This window comes from Panthera uncia, chromosome F1 (genome assembly GCF_023721935.1).
Source record: "Panthera uncia isolate 11264 chromosome F1, Puncia_PCG_1.0, whole genome shotgun sequence".
NCBI classification, from domain to species: Eukaryota; Metazoa; Chordata; class Mammalia; order Carnivora; family Felidae; genus Panthera; species Panthera uncia.
In genome coordinates, this window is record NC_064813.1 from 1,465,291 (window position 1) to 1,488,432 (window position 23,142).

Sequence of the window (23,142 nt, forward strand, 5' to 3'; positions counted from 1 at the left end):
GGATGTTTGTCTCTTTATTGTTGAGTTGTGAGAAGTCTTTATATGTATCGTTGATACAAGTCGTTTATGAGATACAAGATTTGCACACATTTTCTCCCAGTCTGTGCCTCACCTTTTCATTCTTTGTCACAGAGTGAACCTTCTGAACTCTGATAAAGTACGGCTCACCACTTTTTTTCTATTATGGGTTATGTTTTGTTACCTATAAACTCTTTGTCTAACTCACAGCCATACAGATTTTTCCTGTATTTCCTCTTGGAATATTAATAAAGTTGTGCTTTATATTTAGGTATATGGCTTATCTTGAGTTAATTTTTGCATAGTGTGTGAAGTGTAGGTTAAAGTTTTGTGTTTGTTGGTTGGTTGGTTTTTGCCCATGGACACCCGGTTTTTCAGCTTGTCTGTGAAAGCACTGGCGGTGAAGCTTTGTCTCCCGTTCATCCCCTTACTGTGCTGGTCTAATGCTCTCCACGTGGCATCACATAGCATGGGCATTCCAACTATTTCTTAATGACTTTTCTTAGCTTCTATTTAATTATGCCTCGCCCCAACACCACCCAGTACCTGTGAGTGGTTCTGTTGTTTCCATAATATTAAATCCAGACTTTTACACTGTCTTAAATTCCGTTTATCGGTATAGAATACTGTTTAGCCCTCATAATAAATTAGCTTCAGTCCAGTGGTTTTAGATGTCATGGATAATTTTAAGGTGTTGTTTTCAGTGGGACATCAGAAAATATTAACTTTCGAATTATGTATTTTAGCCAAGATTGTTCCTCTTTGCCAAGATCCCCGCCTGTCTGTCTTTACTGAATCGGTTTTAATTGTGAATTTACCTAATAAGACTGAAAGTGGCATTGCCTGTAAGAAGACAACCAGATGGCCAGATTGTCAGGTTCTTTTTGAAATGGATCCTACCTACCAAAACAAAGTGAGTTTAAGAACGATTTGTCTTAGGGAATACTGGGCTGATTCTTAGATTAAAGGGATTTATTGAAAAATTTGAGTATCCTAACTTAGGACAATTGAAATGCCATTTCCATCTTCTCTCCCGTCTGTCCCACTCATGTGCTTTCAGCTCAGTTCTTCTCCTTTGTTCTTTTCCAACTTCCCCTCCGAAAATGAGCTTTCTGTTTTATGGTTCCTGCATGATATTGACTTCCAGTCGTTGACCTGCATTGGCCCCTACATTCCCATTGCCATCTGGCTGGGTATTTTTGTTCAGATTTACAGGAGAATCTAATTGTCTTCACTTGGGTCAGATGACTCCTCGTCCAATAGCTGTGTCTTGGGGGAGTTCACACGGTACATAGAGGTGCCCTGGTGCAGGGCTGTGCACAGTGTCTATTCTGAAGTGGGATGTCAAGCGAGGGAATGAGGGATTGGTGTTTCTAGGCCACGGCTCATGACAACATGCTGACGATAAAGATAAATGGCTTGGTAGGCCTTTTCAGAAACACCACATATTTAAAAGGCTATCTTAATTTCTTAAAGTCTTATGTTTCCAACATAGTTCTTTAGTGTAGGTTCCCAACAAAATGAACTCCACAAAAAAGTATGGTTTTAAATAGTTTAATAGAACTATTAGCCCCTTAGAGCATAAGTTTTTTACTCTTAAAATTCTGACTTTTTGACATTTTTATTTACAGATTGCCAGTCTCCTGACTGTTATTGGTAACTCAATGGGCCTGGTTAGTGCTTACAGCTGCCAGTTTAGAAAATACTGTACCATCGTACAGAGTGCCAAAGTCATGAGTATGAAAATGTCCTCTATGGAAGAATTAACTCCAACACAGTTTAAAACTATACTAGCGAAATTCAGAAGGTATCTGAAACACATTGTCAACATGGTCATTGAGAAACGCATTGGTATTTTCAAAGTTACAAGTCTCGATTATCAGTCAGAATGCTTACCATATGTTGAGAATATCATACGTCTGAGTCACGACCTCCTGCGATCTGTAATTGAAAACAAGAGCACAAATCTATTAGAAGTAAGTGTTTTTGGAAATGCCTCTTGCGTGAGAGTCTTTACCATTATTAGGTTATAATTTTAAAAGACGTACTTCGGAAACATACTTGATGAGTTTATCCTCAGAAATGTGATACGTATTACATTTGTTTGGGTCTTTGATCAGATGTCATTTCCTCAAAGAAACCTCCTCCACCATCTCCAAAATTGCACCCCACGTTTTCCCTTTTTTCCCTGCTGGGATTCGTTGCAAGATTATAAATGTGAAAACGACATGATACCACTTTCATTTCTGCAGGGACCACTCTGGCTGCAGCGTAAAGAATGGATTCACGTAGGATGAGACGGGAGGAGAGTGGTTTCTGGACCCTAGGGGAGAGGTGATGAGCGCTCGGACAAGGGCAGTAGCAGTGTGGAGTCTGGGGAGCAGAGGGAGTTGAGATCTATTTCAGAGAGAGAATCGACAGGTTTAGTGGTTGGCAGGATGTGGGAATAGGAGAAAGTCAGGAATTAATGACACTTGCAGCGTGTTGGTTAGGCAGCGGGGTGGGCCGTGGGGCGCAGGAGAGGGAGCACCGTGCTTGCTTCACGGTGCCGTCCTCAGGGAGAGATGTGCACGTGTGCACGTCTGGCCAGCAGGAGGGAGTCGGTACGGGAGCGCACATTTAGCGACCGGCATCCAAGTGGTCCTAGAGGTCGTCAGAGTGAATGGGAATGCCCCGGTTATGTGTGTGGTGACGATGGAAAAGAGCCCCCAGAACGTCAATATTGAGGAGGTTGTTAGAGGAAGGGGAGCCTGCAGGGTGACCGGAGACCTGGGGAAGCGAGGGAGTGTCCGCAGAAGGAGGGAGCGTTTAGTAGTTGTTAAATCCGTGAAGGGTGAAGAGGATCGCAAGTGTCCGTTAGACCAGAGGCACTGTGTGCTGTGTACGTTGGGGTTCCCGTCATCTTTACAACCACAGCAACCCTGAGACACATGGGAAGTCACTTCTGGCTCACTCGGGACCGAATTCCCCCAACAAGGATCTGAAAGCCCCCAAAAGGCTATTAAACGACGGATTTCTCTGTCTCGTGCGAAAACAAGTCTGGGTGCCGGTCGCCCAGGCCGGTCCGATGGCCGCACGTGGCCAGGAGCCCAGCGTCTTGGCTCTTTCCGCTCGGCTCCCGTGGTGGGGACTGCTCCACTCGCGCCGCGCCCTCACTTAGGCAGAAATTCGGGGGAGCGGCAGCGTGGTGCGTGTGACTGCACGTCCCCGTGCCGCCTCCGCCCCCGGCTGGAGGCCCAGTGGGCGCGTCTCAGGCTCCTCTTCCGTGGCGGCGGAGGGAGGCAGGCCAGAGAGGGGTGGCTTGAGCGTCAGGTCTGCCAGTTCACGGCGTCCGCGCACTCGACGCCTTGGCTGTCCGCACCCTTCTTCCCGTGTATCGAGGTTTAGGGGGCACAATAAATATTCCCACTCTGGGAATAAATATACCCGGCTGGGTACTGAGCCAACTGAGAAGTAAGACAAGGTAAGGCAAAGGGAGATGAAAATAGTTCCTTTGTTGTTAACTGATAAGGTGGACCTTGGGGAAGATGGCTTCTATTTATTTAAAATTAGCCCTCCCCAAACTGAAGGTCAGAATGAGGGAGAGACTCAGCCCTCTCGGCACCGGCTGCCCTGGAAACTTTGGCCAGCCCCTGGCCTTGTCCAGCAGTGAGCAGAGGGGAGCACAGGGCCTTTGTGGGGCAGGCTGGCTGGCTGAGAGGAGGTACCTGTGCTGAGCCTGGCGCTCCCTGCCCCCACACTCCACGTCGCGGGAGTCACTCGGCTTCCCCGGGACGTGGGTGCGAAGCGGTGGGACACCAGGGGGCTAGGCGAGCGGGGCTCCCTCCTCGTGGACGCCTGAGAGGTAGGGGTGAGTGTGGGCCCCGCGCCACGTCCGGCCCTCCTTATCAAGTGCAACCTGGCCGCTTAGTGTTCTGGTGGTCCGTAAATAAAGACCAGGCTGCAGCCCCCCTGGCCCGGTGTAAGATGGTGAAGGGACAGGGTAACTGTAATTGAAACTTCCCTCCTATAAAAAAAGAAAATGGAGAAGTAGCTATCTTAAGTGGTCTGCAGCTAATACCGAATCTTGGTGGACAGAAGGGACAAGAATTTGCTTCTCGGTAGACTAATTTCTGTGCTGAGTCAGTCTGGCAGCCTTCCTCTCAGATCTCGGGGGAGATCTCCGTCTCTTGTCCCCTGCGGCCCCGCTTGTGCCCGTAGGATGACTCTCCGGGTGTATCATTCTGCGTGACCCGCCCCATCCGAGCCGGGCGTTGGTGAGGTTGTGCTTGCTGGGCACTGAACAAGTACGGCAAGGGCATGAGTTTGGACACCTGGGTGGGCCTTAGTAAGCATCACTGATGACTTATATTTAGCTGCTGTCTGTGCTGCACACTTCCCCATCCCCCCTAAAGGGACGGTTCTGTGTGTGGCGCTGTTTGGAACGTGGACTTGGGGGGAAAGTTACACCCTTACTAGTCCGCCCGCGAGCTTTCTGCCCGTCCTGTCGTCCCACCTTCGGTGAGGGTGCTCGGTTGAGGCAGGGCTCTAGTCACCTCTCCTGCTAAGGCCACCACTGAAGCCGCCTCTTTCATTGAGAGCTCAGAAGCGGTTAGCTGTCTCAACTTCTACGGCCTTTGACTTCAAGAATCCTCAAGTCGACTCTGTGCAGGAGGCAGAGGAAGATTTTCTTACCAGAGCTGCGGTTCCCTCAGTCTCTGCCCAGCTTCGTGTGGCGTGAGGTCACCTCCCGGGGTTTCACTGAAAGTAACAGAAGAGACAGCACGCGATACCAAGTTTTCCTACTATTCGCCCGAAGCTGTGGCTTTGGTCAGCACACGGGATCAGCCCCAAGCAAGAGCAGGCACCATCGTGACCACCATTTTGCCACCGCCTGTAACAAACGCGGCTTCCCAAAAGAAGACGGTCGCCAGATTCAGGTGTTCCCAGCGTCGCCGTCCTCAGGGAAGTCAAATCCACAGGGAGGTCCCACCGCACTCCCGTTTCAACGGCTACAATTGAAAAGGCCGACAATAGCACGCTCTGAGGAGGACGTGGAGGGACCAGAGCTTCCAGCCGTTGTTGGTGAGAACGAAGCAGGTGCAGCCCCTCGGAAAACTGGCCCTTTCTTATAAGGGGACGTGTTTACCGAACAGGAATAAAACCAGGTCCACACAAAGACTTTGACTCAAATACTCGCAGAAGCCTCGCCCACAAGTACCACACCACAGCCCGTAGTGAATCCAGATTACCCGCAAGACGTGAGCGGAGAAAAGGCGGCACGTTCGTGCGTGGGCGTAGCGTTCACCGGGGAAAAGGAGCTTAACTCCCCCTATGTGCGATTTGGATGAATCTCAAAAATACGTTGACCGAAAGAAGCCAGACACAAAGGAGTGCCTGCTGGACGACTCCGTGTGTATGTCACGTGACAAGTCCGAGATTACCCGTGGTCACAGCAACCAGAGGTGGCTGTATGAGGCCAGGGGCAGGAGAAGATTGGGATGGGGCCCGAGGGGTCTCAGGGCAGTGAAGGCTTTCTATGTTTTGATTATGGAGGTAACTACACAGGTGCATAACTGTGTTAAAACTCACCCTAACGTTCAGTTAGCATCGTTTATATGTAAATTTTGCTTCACCTGATTTTTTAAAAAAAAAATCTTGGCCTTTCCATTTCCTATGTGGAAGACCTTAGTTAATATCCTTAGATCTCACCCTACCTCAGTTTCTTTATCTGTAAGTTGGGGATAATATTAGCCACTCACCTGGAGAGGTTGTAGGAGTGAAATCAGGTACCGATCGTAAAGCTCTCAAACGCTTCCGGAACACAACCCTAAGACACACGTGAGTCTCCGCAAACCGCATCTCTGCGGCTGGAAGAATCAGGGGTTTTTGTTCCAGAAAACTCTCTGAGTTGTAATTGGTTTAGGAACCTGTGCTGAAAGTTCTCTCCGTTCATCCTCTCTCTGGCTCCTGCATGCTCCCTGGTGTGTTTTTATTATTTATTTCCTGAGGCTTCGGGTAGCTTCCCTTGATGTGGTTAAAGCAGTTCCCCTATCTGGATGAGAGTTGCTAATCTGACACGAGTAATTTTTATCAGAAATGAATTTTATTGAATGCTTATTCTGCGTCTATTGACATAATCATGCAGGGTTTTTTCTTTAAGCCTTTAACGTGGTTGTTACATTAATTGACTTTCTTAGGTCGCTCTTGCCTCCAGACTGCCTTAGCGGCCAGCATGCACGTGCACATACACGAACTTTATATTTTTTTAAATTTTTTTAATGTTTATTTACTTTTGAAGGAGAGGGAGACCGAGCATGAGTGGGGCAGGGGCAGAGAGAGAGGGAGACAGAGAATCTGAAGCAGGCTCCAGGCTGCAGCCCAACGTGGGGCTTGAACTCACAAACTGTGAGATCATGACCTGAGCTGAAGTTGGACACTCAACTGACTGAGCCACCCAGGCTCCCCTACAGGCATTGTTTGTAAGACTTTTGCATCTATTCCCATAAGTGAAATTTTTCTGTGACTTTCTTTTACCATCCTTATCGGTCTTTGATATCAGTGTCCTACTAGTGACATAAAGGAAGCTTAGGTATATTCCACCTTTTCCTGCCCCCTCTTGCGCAAAATTGGAATTATCTGTTTTCTTTGTGATACAAATCTGCATTTTAAAATGTTTCTTTTCTCTGGCATTTAAATGGGATTTGTGGGTAAAGTCAAGATAGCTGTGTTTACTTGGTCTTTTGAACATTGTCAATCAAATGTGGAAGTTTTATCCTCAGAACTATAGATGAAGACTCCCAAGTTCATCAAGGTAAAGCTACTTGCTCAGGGTCACACAGTTAGGAAGTGCTGGACCTGGGATTCAGACGCAAGCCTCTCCGTAAAGCCTGCTCATGTGAACTGCTGGTGGGTTAACAGTGGTGATCTCTGAGTGATGGCGTAACAGGGACTTTCTCTTTTAAAAGCTTTTTTGTATTGCGTGTTTTGTACGAACATCTATTTGATGATCAAAGAGAATATAGTGCTTGAAAAATTAGACACGTACAGTCAATTAATTCAAGCCTGTGAAGTTGAAAATGGAAATGACATTGCTTCCAAAATCACGCATGAGTATTCATTAAGAGCCTGGAAATCGGAGACAAAAATAAAAATCGTAATGTGAGTATAGAAATGCAATTATTTTGAAAATTTCATGGAATGATATAAATACACTTAGGAGAAGTATTGACGTTATGCATATAATTATAATGAATACTTACAATGGATAAAAATAGGATTTGGAATCATGTCTGGGTGAATCATAGCTCTGTAACTCACTACATCTTTGCCTGTAGTGAGGTCAAAATCGAATCCCTCTGAGACTCATTTCCTCCTGCATAAACTGGAGAAGATAACACCGAATGAACCAACACGCGATCAGAGCAAAGCGGGATCACGTATATATGGAGCTGGAACGTACACGCTCCAAACATGGCGGCAATTCCGCATCATCCACATGGTAGCCACACCATTCCCATCGTTGTTGCGTTCATTTCTTAGGGACAAAATTATTCACGATATTACTTCCTTTGTATCTTCGCGTTTATTTTATATGCAGGTACCTTCACGTTCCCTCTATTAACAATAGAGAGGATTTGAGCGTGTTCATGCTCCAGTGTTTAAACACTATCTAGAATAATGTCTGGACGATGTCTTCATTTTCTTGTGAAATTATAATTCTGTAAGGTAGTGACAGATGCTAAGAGTAATCAGTCTTCTAAAACAGTGAACAATCCTCCTGTAATGACAATTGATGTGTTAATGATCCAGGTTGTGGAGACCTCACTGAGGAAGATGGAGTGCGATCCCACTGAAATTGAAGAATTTGTGGAACATTTTGCTTTTTTGGAGGGGATTTCCTCAAAGTTGTCTGTGTTAGAGAAAGAACACTCCATCGTTGCCCAGCTGCATTCTGTTGTAAGGTATTACCAGGTCCAGATTTCAGGAGAGCAAATTGCCATCTATAAAATTCTTCTTGTCAAGTTTGGGCAACTAAAAACCTCCATGAAGTTAAGGGAGATGAATAAAGACGCCGCTGTTGCTAAATTCAGAGACAATCTGGAAGCTCACATCACGGGTCTGCGAGTTGACGTCAGCAACTTGAAGACCAAGGTCAGTGTGTGTTTTTCATCAAAAATCAGCTGGTTCTTAGTTTCCCTTAGGCCTAATAAGCATAGCGGCACTTGCTGCCTACAGAATCTTAGGTAAATAGTTTAATCCAAGTATTCCTCACCTAGACTCTGCAGACAGCACGTTGGTGACTCGTGAACCTTAATGGGAGGAAAAATTGCATGTCTGTTTTCACGAACCTGTAACTGACATTTAGCATCGTCTTCGGTGATGAACGCATGCAGACCACGAACAACAGCACAGTGGTGACTTTTTCCGTAGGATTCGTCGTTCTGCCACAGGAGGCCCCTGGCCCAAAGAGCTAGACCCGTGAAGTCTCTCTGGGCCTTATTCCAGGCCGGCGGTAACGAGTGCTACAACTTGAGTCACTTCAGAGGAGCAAAGTGTACGATAAGCACCCTCCCCGAGTGTCAGAGATGCTGTGTGCCGAGTGCTTTACGCCTGTACCTGCCTGCAAATAACAGTGAGATTTAAGGAGGTCTAGGAGCTTGCTGAAGGTCACACAGCAGGTCAGAGCCAGGCTCCAGAGAGCGTGCTTGTGTGCACCTCTCTGCCCTCAGCACCACCCCAAGTTGTGAGTCCCATACTGACTGTGCCTCGGGCGCAGTGTCATTCAGTGAGATTATGCCTGTTCAGTTTCTCCACCGACACGGGCGATCTGTACTGTTTCACACAGACACAGGAAGGTGAAACACGTTCCTCATGAAGGTGCTTGGTGCACACATCCCACCTGCGGTCTTTCAGATGTGACTGAGGGGCTCTTGGGGGCTCAGGGGGGCGGCCGACTTTAACTTCGGCTCAGGTCCTGATCTCCGGGCTCGTGAGTTGGAGCCCCGCATCGGGCTCTGGGCTGACAGTGTGGAGCCTGCTTGCGATTCTCTCGCTCCCTCTCTGTCCCTTCCCCTGTGCACTTATTTTAAATAAACAGTACTCGAAAGTTACAGGCCCTCACACAAGTGTCCGGTTTACACAATTCACATTTGTTAAAGTGTGCAAGGTGGGACACCCGACTGAGACCGGGGCCTGTGTTGCAGGTCGTCTGCACCAGTGAGCAGAGCTGAGCTGAGCAGGTACCGCCGACCTGTCTCCACCAGACACCCGGGGTGGGGCCTCCTTACCGCCTTCTGACTTGACCTGTAACGTTTCACACGATTTATGTACCCGAGGGCTGAGGTCCTTCTGTGAAGATCTCAGTTGGAAAAGGCAGCAGACGGGGCTGCAGAGACCGACCGCCTGTGGGCCAGGAAGACCCTTTCTCCAGCTGCCTCTCCCGGAGGTTCCTCGTTGACAAACACAGACGAATGTTCACAAATGGAAAAGTATGGGAGACGCCTAAGGAAAACTTTACTATATACGCATGACACGGGCATCCCTCTTAGTACATATTAAGCTCTATCCATTATCACCAATACCGTTTAGTAGTTTTATACAGCGTATTACGTTATGATTGTTCTCAACGTTTACTGGGTGACCACACTGCATATGACACAACGTCACACACAATTCCATTCTACATTTTCTGTACAAGGTTCCATGAGGTGTTCAGAAATAAGTGGATGAAACTGTCCCATCTTGAGAAGCTGATAATTTAAGAAGTAATAAATCAGGGAAGACCTTTACTTCTATCTTTGTTTGGAGGTCAGTGCTGCAAATGCCCACAATTTCATGTGCGGTAGTCAAACCCAAATACAAGGCAGCGTGTGACAAGCGCCCTGAAAATAGTACAAAGTTACAGAGTTACGGGGTGCCTGGCCATCTCAGTTGGGTCGTGAGTTCAGGCCCCGCATTGGGTGTAGAGATTACTTAAAAAAAATAAAATCTTTTTAAATTTTGTGTAATGTGTATTTTTGAGAGAGAGCGGAGAGGGACAGAGAGAGGGGGGGACACAGAATGCGAAGCAGGCTCTAAGCTCTGAGCTGTCAGCGCAGAGCCCAATGAGGGGCTCAAACTCACAAACTGTGAGATCATGACCTGAGCCGAAGTTGGATCCCCAACTGACTGAGCCACCCGGGTGCCCCTAAAAAAATAACATCTTAAAACAAAAAATTGTACAAATTTAAATAGAATCAGAAAAAGGAAATGACTTCAGGAGCCAGCCATACCCTGAAACTGCCACTTACCATTTGATGATGGGACAATTATTGATAACTAGAACTTCCCTGAAAAATTACGAAAAATATTAACTCCTCTCAGGATTGTTGTCCGGATTTAGTAAGTAAGGTAATGTGTTACTTAAAGTTCCACAGTGCCCGAGAGAGGGAAGGAACACGACAAATTATTGCTACGATGGTAATAATAATTAAAAGTCCTCCTGACAGACACAAACAATTATAAATTAAGGACAGTCCTTGCAGATGATGACTGTTTATTAAAACTTAGGTCACATGCTAACCTGCTGTCAGTAAAACACGTTGGGGTCCTGAACGTTATGATCTCTTAGAATGTCTTCCTGCCGTGTTTCAGATCAGAACTCCCGTTCTGCTCTGTGCCGAGACTGGTGTGGCCAGCGCCATGGAGATGATGCGGACGCTCACGGAGGAAGCCGCGGGTCTGGCTCACAAAGCTAGAACCTACTCCAGCTTCCAGCACTGCTTTGACGACGCCGAGTCCCACATGCACTCCCTGAACATGGAGGACGTCGCGCAGATCGTCCGTGCGGAGATCGCGGACATCGAGTATGACCTGACCTTGAGGAAGACACTGTGGGCTGCACAGGAGGAATGGAGAACGCTCCTTAGGGAGTGGAGGAACAGACCTCTCCACAGTGTCGACACAGAATCCATGCAGAGAAACGTTTCAAGATGGATGCATGTGATCTCCGTGCTAGAGAAAGGTAACGGCATCTATTTCAAGCTTTCCCACCTAGAGTTACGCACACCGCATGGCCTCTGGGTCAGGAAGATCACTGTTCTCGACCTTAACCGCTTTGCCTATTCCCAACGCCTGGCCATTAGTGGCTGGAGAGGCAGCACAGGAGCGTAGGGGCCGGAATCGTTTCCTGAAGAAGAGAAAGATTAAAATTTGGTGGGAAAAAAATTTTTTTGAGTAATAACAATTTTGTGTATTCTTTAGAAGCCATTTCCCTAGGCCAGACCGCAGACGCTTCACCACGATCGCGGCTTTGATGACAGAGGCCCACCCGTACGCGGAGGGTTCACCCAGATGCTCACTGTTTTCGCCCACGGCTTCCCTTGGCCGGTGGGAGAAATAGCTAAAAAGTCCCTTTGAGAGGTTTCCCTTCTGCGAATCCTCAAATTTGAAATCTTGCCGACACTGATGTTCCTGTTCCAGCGATTCTGTGAGACCTGTCCTCTCCGCAAGGCGAGTGTCTCACCCGCCTGGCAAGGGAGCACCTTCACTCTTGATGCTCCTCCCTTACCCTCAGGACGCTGCAGACTGCAACCTCCTCGCCAGAAAAATACTTGACCTTGCTCGGGTTTGAATTCTACGAGAAATAATAACAATATCACGAAACATTTAGAAAAGAGGAAAGCCGGGGACAGATCATCCGTAGTGTCACTGCTGGGACGTGACGCTCATTCTGCGAATCCTCTCCCGGCGCCTTGTCCCTTCTCTGCCCCAGCGAACGGTGTGTGAAGTAGCAGATAGACACTGCTTCTCTTATCCACAGTTTCCCAGAAAAATCTTGCTCTTTTCCAAAATGTAGCCTTAGAGAAGCCAAAGCTATTCTCTTTTCCTTTACGCCTCTAGAAACATTTTATCATTCAGCATGGCTTTATAAAAGAAGCCCCATCTGGACAGATTGGATATTCAAGCATATAGGTGTAGTTTTTGGGTTTTCTGAGTCCCCGTCTTTGGCTAGGCCTCTGTCTCCTGTCTTTTTCTTTTAGGAGGTTTGAACCTTCAGCGGCAGAGGTTTTGAGTCCCGTCTGGCAAGGTTTGCCAGGGCTAGAGGACAGACTGGCCCTGGTCTGTGGCAGAACTTTGACCTACATGCCTATGTTGCAGTGTTAAATATGTTCTTTATGAAACGCTAGTGAGGGACCCCCGCCTTTTGATGGTCCTCCTTACTGAGCAGAATGTAAAAGCCCCAAACCTGTAACAGTCTTTTGAATGTGTATATGTGCACTAGTCCGTATATCTAGTCAGTAAAAATCTGGGAAACTTTGTGGTAGCTGGCTAGCCCTGGCGTCAGACTTGCCAAGAAAACTTGGCTTTGCTGGTCTCGGGTTTTAATCATCAGTTCTGATAACTGTTCCCCTTTGTTTTTTCTTTTAATTTTTTTTTTAATGTTTATTCATTCTTGAGAGAGACAGAGCATGACTGGGGGGAGGGGCAGAGAGAGAGGGAGACACGGAATCCGAAGCGGGCTCCAGGCTCCGAGCTGTCAGCACAGAGCCCGACGCGGGGCTTGAACTCGCGAACCGTGAGATCGTGACCAGAGCAGAAGTTGATGCTTAACCGACTGAGCCACCCAGGCCGCCCCCTGTTGCTCTTTGTTTTAATCCACAGTTGATTCCTCTGGGAGGGTGATGTTAATAAAACTATTTTAGTACAGCCTAATAACTGCAAAACTAGAATTATGTTAAATAGCAAACTTGTTTTCTGGTTTAAAAAGTATGATTCGTTGTTATTTGCAGGTTTACCTAAAAACGACCTGGTGACCCATCTTAAGCAATCAGTGACAGAATTTAAACAAGGGCTGCCTACTATCATAGCTCTGGGAAACCCCTGTCTGAAGCCAAGGCACTGGGATGCTCTCCAGATTATTGGAAAGTCAGTTTCTCTTGATAAGAACTGCACAGTAGAGAATCTTCTAGCTCTCAAGGTAAACAAAAATTATTTGAAAACAAAAATAGGTTGAAATACCAGAGGGGCCAATTTTTTTAAGCAAGTGAGTAAATCTGCAAGGAATAGGAATTAGAAAAGGGAGACGTTGGTCGACCGTCCGTGCAAATGGGAGTGAGGCTGGCAGGGGACAGGTGGTCAGAAACCACGTGTAGCTGCAGGTACGGGGTACGCCGTGCCATTGCACCGTGATCCCGGTGATTCGAGAGCAGCGGCAGTGGTTTGCCTGTGTGACAAATGAGATTAGCGTTTTATTTTTTAGCGGGGCTACTTCTCACAGAGAGCACACCTTCTAGGAACAGAAACATCAAGCTGCTGTATTCCATTTCACGTAAAATGAAGAGCATGTTGGGATGGCTCTGCCGGTAACTTGATATGATACTTCAAATACACAATTAGGAGCTATTTGCTTTGCCATCTAGGGTTTGTTCTAAAATTAGAATCCATGATTTATATGGTTACAATTTTTTCTATTTTCATAACTAGTTTACAGTAAGCTTCATTTTTCTTCCAGGCTTCGTGATTAACAGCGTCTGTTGTCATTTAAAATAGTATTTTATAATTTTCTACTAAATGATCTGTTGAAATGAGGAAATGGGGGGGGATAGTTTAAGGAATTTAAAAAGAAGAATTTTAAAAGACACCTTTAGGTGATCTTTAAAATTAGATTACCGCATCTGTCTTGCCCTGACCTTGGTTTTCCCCCTGAACTCACATATCCGCTTCCCTATTTAGTAGGTGCACTGACGGGTCTCAGAGACCTCCCAGGTAGCGTTCTCCGTCTCCCAGACCCCACTCTTCCTTCCCTTCCCCATCTCAGCACATGGCGCCTCCATTGTTTTCCACTTGCTTAGCCTGAAAGTGATGAACTAACCTTTCAGTCTTCTTCTGCTCTCTCCATCCTCATCCCGTCTAAATCTCTTACCCTGTCCTGGGTCATCATCAGGCCTCCTAACTGATCTGTGTGCCAGCGGTGAATTCAGCAAAATGTCTAGATAATTTGAGAACATATATGTCAACGTCATCAGCTAGGTGTATCCAAAACAGCATTCCAGAAACATAGCACAACTGCAATGACATTTTCCTTTACAAAGTCTTGGGCTATGGGAGTCATCATCCCTGGGCAAGTCACGTAAAGGGTGACATTTGGCAGTCTAGCAGCAAGCACTAAAAGTGAGGGCAGACGGGCCTCGAGGGGATCAGCTGGTGGGCTGGTGGCTCCAGAACCTGAAAGGGTTCCAGCGTGCCATCCCTGTATTTCTAATGTGAATAGATAGTTTAAAAAGGGATTCTCATGCAGTTTTCGAAGGATCCAAATTAAGACAGTTAATGCAGCATCTGAACAAAAGTGAACAAGGTCTTCAGCCTCTGCAATGCTGTCGGCGGGAGTCAAAGGAATCCTCTCTTCCCGAGGTTGATCATTGCAGTGGTCAGAGGGGAGAGCAGGCCATCAGCTGCTCATCTTAACTGAACTCCAAGAGTCCCTGGAAGATTTGGATCATCCTGTTTCTATTCACCAACTTACGTAGTAGAGCATGGGTACCTAGATGGACAGGATTGGGCCTAGGGACCCAGCCTTCATTTCCTACAGGATGCGTATCACGTGGTTGACCCAGAGACGGACGGCGGTCATGCTGCAAGACTGCTCAGGACAGCCCGTGACAGGAGCCCGCTTGTGGTCCTACCAGGTGGATAAATGATGACGTTATATGACAGCAGTTTCTGTCCAACATGTTATGTAGTCTCTGAAAAACCTGTGACGTGTCACAACGTAAATTCAGAGGAAGAGCTCGATAGTTTCCATAAAACGAACACAGTCACTTCGTGGTTGATCTTTTTCACTTTAGAAACCGTGTGCTTTATCACAGAGGCAGATAATCAACGATAGGCCTAAGACTCATCTGAAGCCTCCTAGATATTACCAAGTTACTTGGGAGATCCGACCATTGGTCAGTCAGGTCCCAGGCTCAGACCATAAGGCGTTGAAAGGGCTATACGTACACTTCGTTGAGACTTTGCCCTACACGTTCTCAGTGTTTGGAGTGGATTATTAGCAATTTCAGAACGTCAGTGTGACGCACAAGGTTCTTTGTTCAGCACAGAAGCTTGATGGTCCTATGGTTGCCTATCTGCCTTTGGCTGAATAATCTGCATCCAGAGGCACGCGTCCTTCTCAAACTGTCTGTTTAGGCCATAAGCATTCAGCTGATTTCATCACCGTGATGCCCGTCTCTGGTAGGTGATGAACACTGGTCGTGTTTTACCAAAACACAGGTTCGGGCATCACTCTTCAACCCCATGGAGATGACATGTGGGACCAGCGGGAGATCCTTTAAATGATAAGAGCAGTTAGCCCGTGAGTTAATTCTCCGATGTGGAAGTGCAAAGCTCTCCCAGTATCTCTGTGGCAGTGATTGTGAGATCTTGTATCAGGATCTTGTCTGTGGGGACTGGAAAGAAGGCCTACGCGTATGCTCCATCCACCAATGTATGTTCGAGCCACTTATCCTCATGGAGATAAGGAAGGGAAGGGAAGCCAGGGAAAGCTGGGTCTTTCGGATTACGTTCTCTCAGATCGTCGTATCACGAGAGTTACTGTCAGAAGTAAGAGTGTGTCGCGGAGGGGTCAGGCCGTCGGCGTTAGTGCAGAGAAGGGAGAGCTGAAGGGGGTAGGGCCATCTGCACGGGTACCGAAGGTGGTGTCCACTGACCTTCTCGCGGGCTGCAATTAGAGGAAGTACACGATGACTAGAAACTTCACTGAGAGCTCAGAGTGGGAAATGGGAGATGGTTAGGAAGGGCCTTGTCCCGAGGGTCAGGCCGGGAGGGGCACGCTCACGGAAGTCCCGCATCGTAAGCGCATCAGGAATCCTTCATCCGCTGAATATTAAAGAATAATGTTTCATTTCAGATGTTTCAGCACCAAAACGAAATAGACGAAATCTCAATCTCCGCCACTAAGGAGGCTATTCTTGAGAAAACGCTGTTTAAGATTATTGATCTGTGGAACACGACCCCGTTACACCTGGTTGTGCATCACTCCGAGACGTACTCCGTCCTGATCATTTCGTCCATAGACGACATACTCACTCAGCTGGAAGAGTCTCAGATCACACTGGCAACAGTTAAAGGGTCTTCCTCTCTCGGGCCCTTTAAGGTAAATATTACGGCAAAGGGAAAATACTGTCATTGTTTATAGTTTTATTTGTCACTTTAGTTTTGTGCATTTCACAACCTTTTGAATTGTGTAAATCACGTATATACCCATACAGAAATGAGATTACTTAGTATTTTGAATACTAGAAATAACTTCTTTGGGAAACATTAACTGTTCACGAAGAGTTGTCATAAACTTCAGTTTGGGCAAATAAAATGAGTTTAAATTATACAAAAATAGGACCCCGTAAGCCAGGACTTACCGGCAGTGCCACTGCTACTGGAAACATCCGTGGTTCTGGCGGGGCCCCCGCCAATTCCACTGCCTGCAGACTCTGCTTGCTGATGCAGTCGCTTCATTTCTGTTTCCTGTGCGGTTGCTCTTAAGATGAGTCCTGTGTGTCCACACCTGTGTGTGTCCCTGCAGCTTGCTAGAACGCATCATGGTTAGGAATTGAAACATCGGGTCAGCTCAGGTTCCAGTGGTCCTGATAGTCCCTCTCTGCACAGCCCCACATCCGCTAACGTGGCCAAGAATCACTTAAAGAATTAAGGAAACTCAACAAGGCATGTAATAATGTGAACGTCCTTAATAGTAAAGCTACCATAATTGATTATAGGTAGCGTGACAGAGAGAAATGTGTACCCGTCAAATGGAGTTCATATTATTTGCAAACACACTAGCATTTAGGGAAGATGTCAGTTAATTGAACCTTAGAGGGGAAAAAAAACTCAATAAATTGCAAAAAACGGGATAAACCATATAAACCATATTCTCCAACCACAGACATTAAAATAAAAAACGAACAACGGAGAAACAACAAAAAATAGACAACAACAGCAGCAAAACTATCACAAAAAACGAATTTAAAAGCATCCATAAGAATATATAGGAAATGTACTAAGATATTTTAAAATTAGAAAAAGCAGAAAGAATTCTAAATCAAACCTTGTCACAATTGGCTTAGAGCCCCGTGAAAAGGAGTATTTAGAGCACCCGGTGCTTTCATTAAAAAGTAAAATGAAGGGGTGCCTGGGTGGCTCAGTTGGTTAGGCATCCAGCTTCAGCTCAGGTCGTGATCTCACGGTCTGTGAGTTCGAGCCCCGTGTTGGGCTCTTTGCTGACAGCTCAGAGCCTGGACCCTGCTTCGGATTCTGTTCTGTGTCTCCCTCTCTCTCTGCCCTTCCCCTACTCACACTCTGCCTCTCTCTCTCTCTCTCAAAAATAAATGAACATAATAATTAAAAATAAATAAATAAAAGTAAAATGAACGTAGTGAGTGATACATGGGGCGTACTCAAGCTGAACAACAGCGCGCCTGTGTGCACACACACCCGCACGCACACGCATGCACACACACCTGCACGTGCACATACATGTACACCAGCGTGCACGCACATGCGTGCACACTGACTTCCGCTTCCGGGTGAGGGACCAGATTCACCTTCCGCCTGAAGTACCCACAGCAGAACAGAAGAAAAGAGACGGACCGTGCTTCCAGGGTGCGACATCAGGCATCGAACGACAGGACCCCGCAGAGAGGGGAGACAAACGAGAAGAGCCGAGGCGGCCCCCACCTGAGCTTGCAGGCCTTGCGTGGGGGGGAGCAGGGCGACCCGGCCAGAGCCTGGAAAGAGGAGGTGCTGCTGAAAGTTGGCCGGAGCCTGCGGGCGGCGGGACCAGGGGGGCACAGCTCCAGGGGCCCGTGGAAGTACTGATGCTGGCACGTGAACTCCAGGAAACTCCTGCGCGCCCGGGAAATGACCACGTGTCAGGGTGAGGGGACCACTCACACTGGGCCGGGAGCAGTGCCCGTGTCCACCGGCCGCATTCCGTGAGTGGTCGATGGAGCGCTTGAAGGGCACGGCAGTTAGCCTCGTGTTAAACGCTGCTCTGACACGCCTTGACAGCAAAACCCATGAGGATGAAACCGGTTCTAAGCAATTTAACAGCACTCGGAACAAAGCTCAGGAATGTTCATAGGAAAATATTTATAGGAGTATTTACAGGAAAAGTACCCAGTACCCACATGATAAAATCACTGTCTCGAATCCAACCAAAAATTATCAGACATTTTAAAAAGTAAGAAAATCGAATTCATAATGAAAAACATTTACTGATGGAAATGGATCCTGAACCGATGCAGCAGTCTGAATTGGAGACGAGGACGGTGAAACAAGTAGATTGTGGAAGACCACGTACACCAGATACAAACGTGGAGACCAAAGTCACACTTGTGCAGATAAAAACTGTAATACCTTAGCTGACATACACACCCTGGGGGGGGAGGGAGGGAATTGACTGCAGGTCAGAAGGTGAAATGCACACTGGGGGGGATTGACCGCAGATCAGACTTTACAGGAAAGAAGATGAGTGACTTTAAAGTTTTAAAAAGAAGAACAAAGTTAGACGATCAACACTACCTGATATTAAGACTTCTTGTAAAGCTAATCAAAACAGTTCTTTGTATTGGCATAAAGATAGACAAATGGAACAGAATAGGGATTACAGGAGCACCGGGGTGGTGGGGGTGGGGCTCAGTCGGTTAAGAATCCAACGCTTGATTTCAGCCCAGGTCATGATCTCACGGTTTGTGGGTTCAAGACCCACTCAGGCTCTGCACTGCCAGTGCGGAGCCCGCTTGGGATTCTCTTTCTCCCTCTCTCTCTCTGCCTGTCTCAGTCTCTCTCCCTCTCTCTCTGTCCATCCTCTGCTTGCACTCTGTGTCACTATCAAATAAACCTAAAAAAAAGAATAGAGATTACAAAAAAATTATGCGTGCATACACACACACAGGCACCTGATTTTCAACAAAAGTGTAAAGACATTTCCAGAAAGAAGTCTTTTTAGAAATGGTGCTGACAAAGCCAACGGTTATATGCAAAACAAATTTTTAACATCCCCTCAAGCCATATCTTGTAGCACATGTAAACTTTAACTCAGAAGCAGATCATAAACCTAAAAGATCGGAAGAAATTTTTGAAACCTTGAGAAGAAAACAAAATTTTTGTGACCTCAGGCTAGGCACTTTTCTTCAGCGTGACACCCAAAGACCGATCAATAGAAGGAAAAATCTATCAACTGGATTTCATCAAAATTAAAAATTTGTGCTCCTCAAAAGACACTGTTAGGGCAAAAATATATATAAGCCAGGACTGGAATGAAATATTTGCAAAGCCTATGTTTGGTAAAGGACTTCTTTCAAGAATATATAAAGAACTCTCAAAAAAAAAAAAAAAAATGGGCAAAAGATTTAAGTGGATTCTTCACCAAAGAAAATATTTGGAGGGAAAATAAACGTGAAAAGATGTTAACTTCACTACTCATTGGGGAAAAGTTGGATTCCCAGTGAGGCACCACTGCACGTCTTATGGAATGACTAAAACAAAAAAGACCGATCACCCCAAGTGTTGGTGGGAACTCTCGTACACTGCCGTGTAACAGGTAAAATGTTATAATCACTTGAAAGGTTTCTTTAAAAGTTAAAAAATAGACCCACCACATGATGCAGCCATTCCACTCCTAGGTATTTACCCAAAAGGAAGGAAGTTTTGTGTCCATACAAAGACTTACACCTGAATATTCATGGCAGCTTTATTTGTATTAGTGAAAAACAGACGCAACCTGGGTGGACGCTTGGTGGATGATACACACATTGTCGTATATCTATACCATGGAATACTACTCAGCAGTGAAAAAGAAATGCAGTACTGATCTATGCAACAACATGAGCAAATCTCAAAATAATTACGCTGAGTGAAAGAAGTCAGACCAGAAAGAATACCTATCATATGGTTTCATTTATATAAAATTCTAGAAAACATAAACTAGGGTGTCGTTTCAGAAAGTCAATCTGAGCTTGTTTAGGGATGGGAATAGGCAGGTGTAGGGGAAGGAATCACAGCAGGGCACAGGAAACCTTTCCAAGGTCAGGGTATGTTCCTTATCGTGAGGTGACTGCTTCACAGTTAGAAACACGTGTCACCGCTGCAACTTCTTACTCAACAAGGGCAAAGGGAGGCAAGGGAGACAAAAGCAAAAGTGAACTCCCGGGACCTCGTCAAAATAAAATCTTCTGCACGGCGAAAGAAACAACCAGCAAAACTAAAAGGCAATTGACAGAATGGGGGAAGATATTTGCAAATGACATATCAGATAAAGGGTTAGTGCCCAAAATCTATAAAGTACTTACCAAACTCAACCCCCCAAAATCAAATAATCCAGTGAAGAAATGGGCAAAAGACATGAATAGACACTTCTCCAAAGAAGACATCCAGATGGCCAACCGACACATGAAAAAATGCACAACAGCACTCATCATCAGAGAAATACAAATCAAAACCACAATGAGGTACCACCTCACACCTGTCAGAATGGCTAACATGAACAACTCAGGCCACAACAGATGTTGGTGAGGATGCGGAGAAAGAGGATCTCTTCTGCATTGGTGGGAACGCAAGCTGGTGCAGCCACTCTGCAAAACAGTATGGAGGTTCCTCCCAAAACTAAAAAGAGAACTAACTACCCTACGACCCAGCAATTGCACTACTAGGCATTTATCCAAGGGATACAGGGGTGCTGTTTCGAAGGGACACATGCACCCCCATGTTTATAGCAGCACTGTCAACAATAGCCAAAGTGTGGAAAGAGCCCAAATGGCCATCGATGGATGAATGGATAAAGATGTGGTATATATATACACAATGGAGTATTACTCGGCAGTCAAAAAGAATGAAATCTTGCCATTTGCAACTACGTGGATGGAACTGGAGGGTATTATGCTAAGCGAAATTAAAGAAAGACAAAAATCATATGGCTTCCTTTATATGAGGATTTTAAGGGACAAAACAGGTGAATGTAAGGGAAGGGAAACAAAAATAATATAAAAACAGGGAGGGGGACAAAGCAGAAGAGACTCATAAATATGGAGAACAAACTGAGCATTACGGGAGGGGTTGGGGGAGCGGCGATGGGCTAAATGGGGGAGTGACACTAAGGAATCTACTCCTGAAATCGTTGCACGATATGCTAACTAACTTGGATATAAATTTAAAAAAATAAAAAAGAAAATTAAAAAAAAAGAATGATTTAGATATACGCACAGGTACGTATATTAACATATTTAAATGTAACTATAATATCAAAAATGCAATTGTAGAATAATGCATATAGTACAATTCAATATTTGTTTTAAAAAAATCTAAAGTTATCTACCTTTTGTCTATATTTGTTTGAGTGTAGAGGAAAGCACCAAATGATTCATAGCAAACTACTAATAATGGTTACCTCAGCAATGTGTGAAAGAGAAGATTATAAGCTTTTTCTTAATATACCTTAGTACTATTTCCATCATATGAAGATGATGTGCTACTTTTACAATTTTTAAAAATATAATAAACTAAAGAAAAATGGGAGGAAATATCAGGAGCTGTCTCTGGGTGTTAGGATTTTGAAATTTTTTAAATTATGTTTTCTTTCTTTTTGTGTCTCAGTTTTGCAATGACCGTAAATGAATTAAATGAATTTAGTTTTAAATAAATTTTAAAAATCAGAAGTCAACTATAAAAGAACTTTGAAATGTAAACAAGAAGCCATTGTACTCAGTGGAGCTTCACTCGCCAACCTGACTGTAATGTTTGCTCACAGTAACACTTAAAATGTGAAACTCATCAGATGCTTTCCATCAGAAGAATGCAGAGTGTTTCTAGTCTATGAAAGTTTTGATATTTAAAAAAAACACACGTCAAAACATTAAATTGTGTGATTTAAAAATGCACCATTTACTGAAGTCAGTTATACCTTAATAAAGGTATTGAGATATAAAATGGATTTAGAAGGAAACATGGAGATACACAGCAAAAGTAAATGACTTATGCGTGGGTCCGTCTTACGAGTCCACGTTAGGGGGTGGGCCGGTCTCCTGGTTTGTAAGCATTTTAGTACTAACTGGTTTTTAACCATTTTTCTCTTACTTTAATAAATATACTAGCTGGAGAAAGATGTGATATCCACAAAATGCTTACTATATTTTTTTTTAATTTTTTTTTTTAACGTTTATTTATTTCTGAGACAGAGAGAGAGACAGAGCATGAGCAGGGGAGGGGCAGAGAGAGAGGGAGACACAGAATCCGAAACAGGCTCCAGGCTCCGAGCTGTCTGCACAGAGCCCGACGCGGGGCTCGAACTCACGGACCGCAAGATCATGACCCGAGCTGAAGTCAGACGCTTAACCAACTGAGCCACCCAGGTGCCCCATAATGCTTACTATATTTAATTAAAAGAATGCGGGGCGCCAGGTGGCTCCGTCGGTTAAGCCCCCGACTCTTGATTTCGGCTCGGGTCATGATCTCACGGTTTGTGAGTTTGAGCCCCGTGTCGGGCTCTGCACTGACAGCTCAGAGCCTGCTTGGGATTCTCACTTTCTCCCTCTCTCTCTGCCCCTCCTCTGCTCACGCGCTCCCTCTGTTTCTCTCGAAGTAAATAAATAAACGTTAAAAAAATTTTTTTTAAATAAAAAAAGAACTGTGAGTACTGATGTAAAGCCTCTCTAAAAGACACTGTCAGGTAAAAAAGCCAAAAAAACAAAACACAAAAAAGTTAGAAAGCAATGTGTATAATATGAGTGCATTTATGTAACATGAATGTAACATGTACTATTTATGGTTACATAAATGCGGCCATATTATACACCTTGTTTTGTGACCATGCATGTGTTTATCTTACAGGATCTTGTGGAAAAGTGGGATCAGAACTTGTCTCTCTTCTCTTCTACTCTTGAGGAATCGATGAATTGTCAAAGAAATTGGCTTTATCTGGAACCAATCTTTCATTCTGTGGAAATACAAAGGTAAAAAAAAAAAAAGCTATATAGAGGTTAAAAAAAACATATGGTGGGTATTTATTGCCTGTAATCCCTGAGAAGTCATTTGTTCAATGAACATTCTAAAATAATCTGCCACGGGCACAGGAGTAAATTGTGCTGAATTATTATTTTTTTCTTTCATGAA

At 45.3% G+C, this 23,142-nt stretch overlaps 1 protein-coding gene across 1 annotated transcript in view; it reads left to right on the forward strand.

The window, feature by feature from the left end:
* DNAH14 (dynein axonemal heavy chain 14) overlaps nt 1-23,142 on the forward strand; it is a 305,880-nt gene that overhangs the window by 71,053 nt on the left and 211,685 nt on the right. The window contains exons 15-21 of the mRNA XM_049635106.1: nt 765-931; nt 1,650-1,994; nt 7,810-8,151; nt 10,633-11,002; nt 12,771-12,958; nt 15,890-16,135; nt 22,861-22,982. Of these exons, the coding sequence (XP_049491063.1) occupies nt 765-931; nt 1,650-1,994; nt 7,810-8,151; nt 10,633-11,002; nt 12,771-12,958; nt 15,890-16,135; nt 22,861-22,982 (1,780 nt within the window). The remainder of the gene's footprint in view (nt 1-764; nt 932-1,649; nt 1,995-7,809; nt 8,152-10,632; nt 11,003-12,770; nt 12,959-15,889; nt 16,136-22,860; nt 22,983-23,142) is intronic.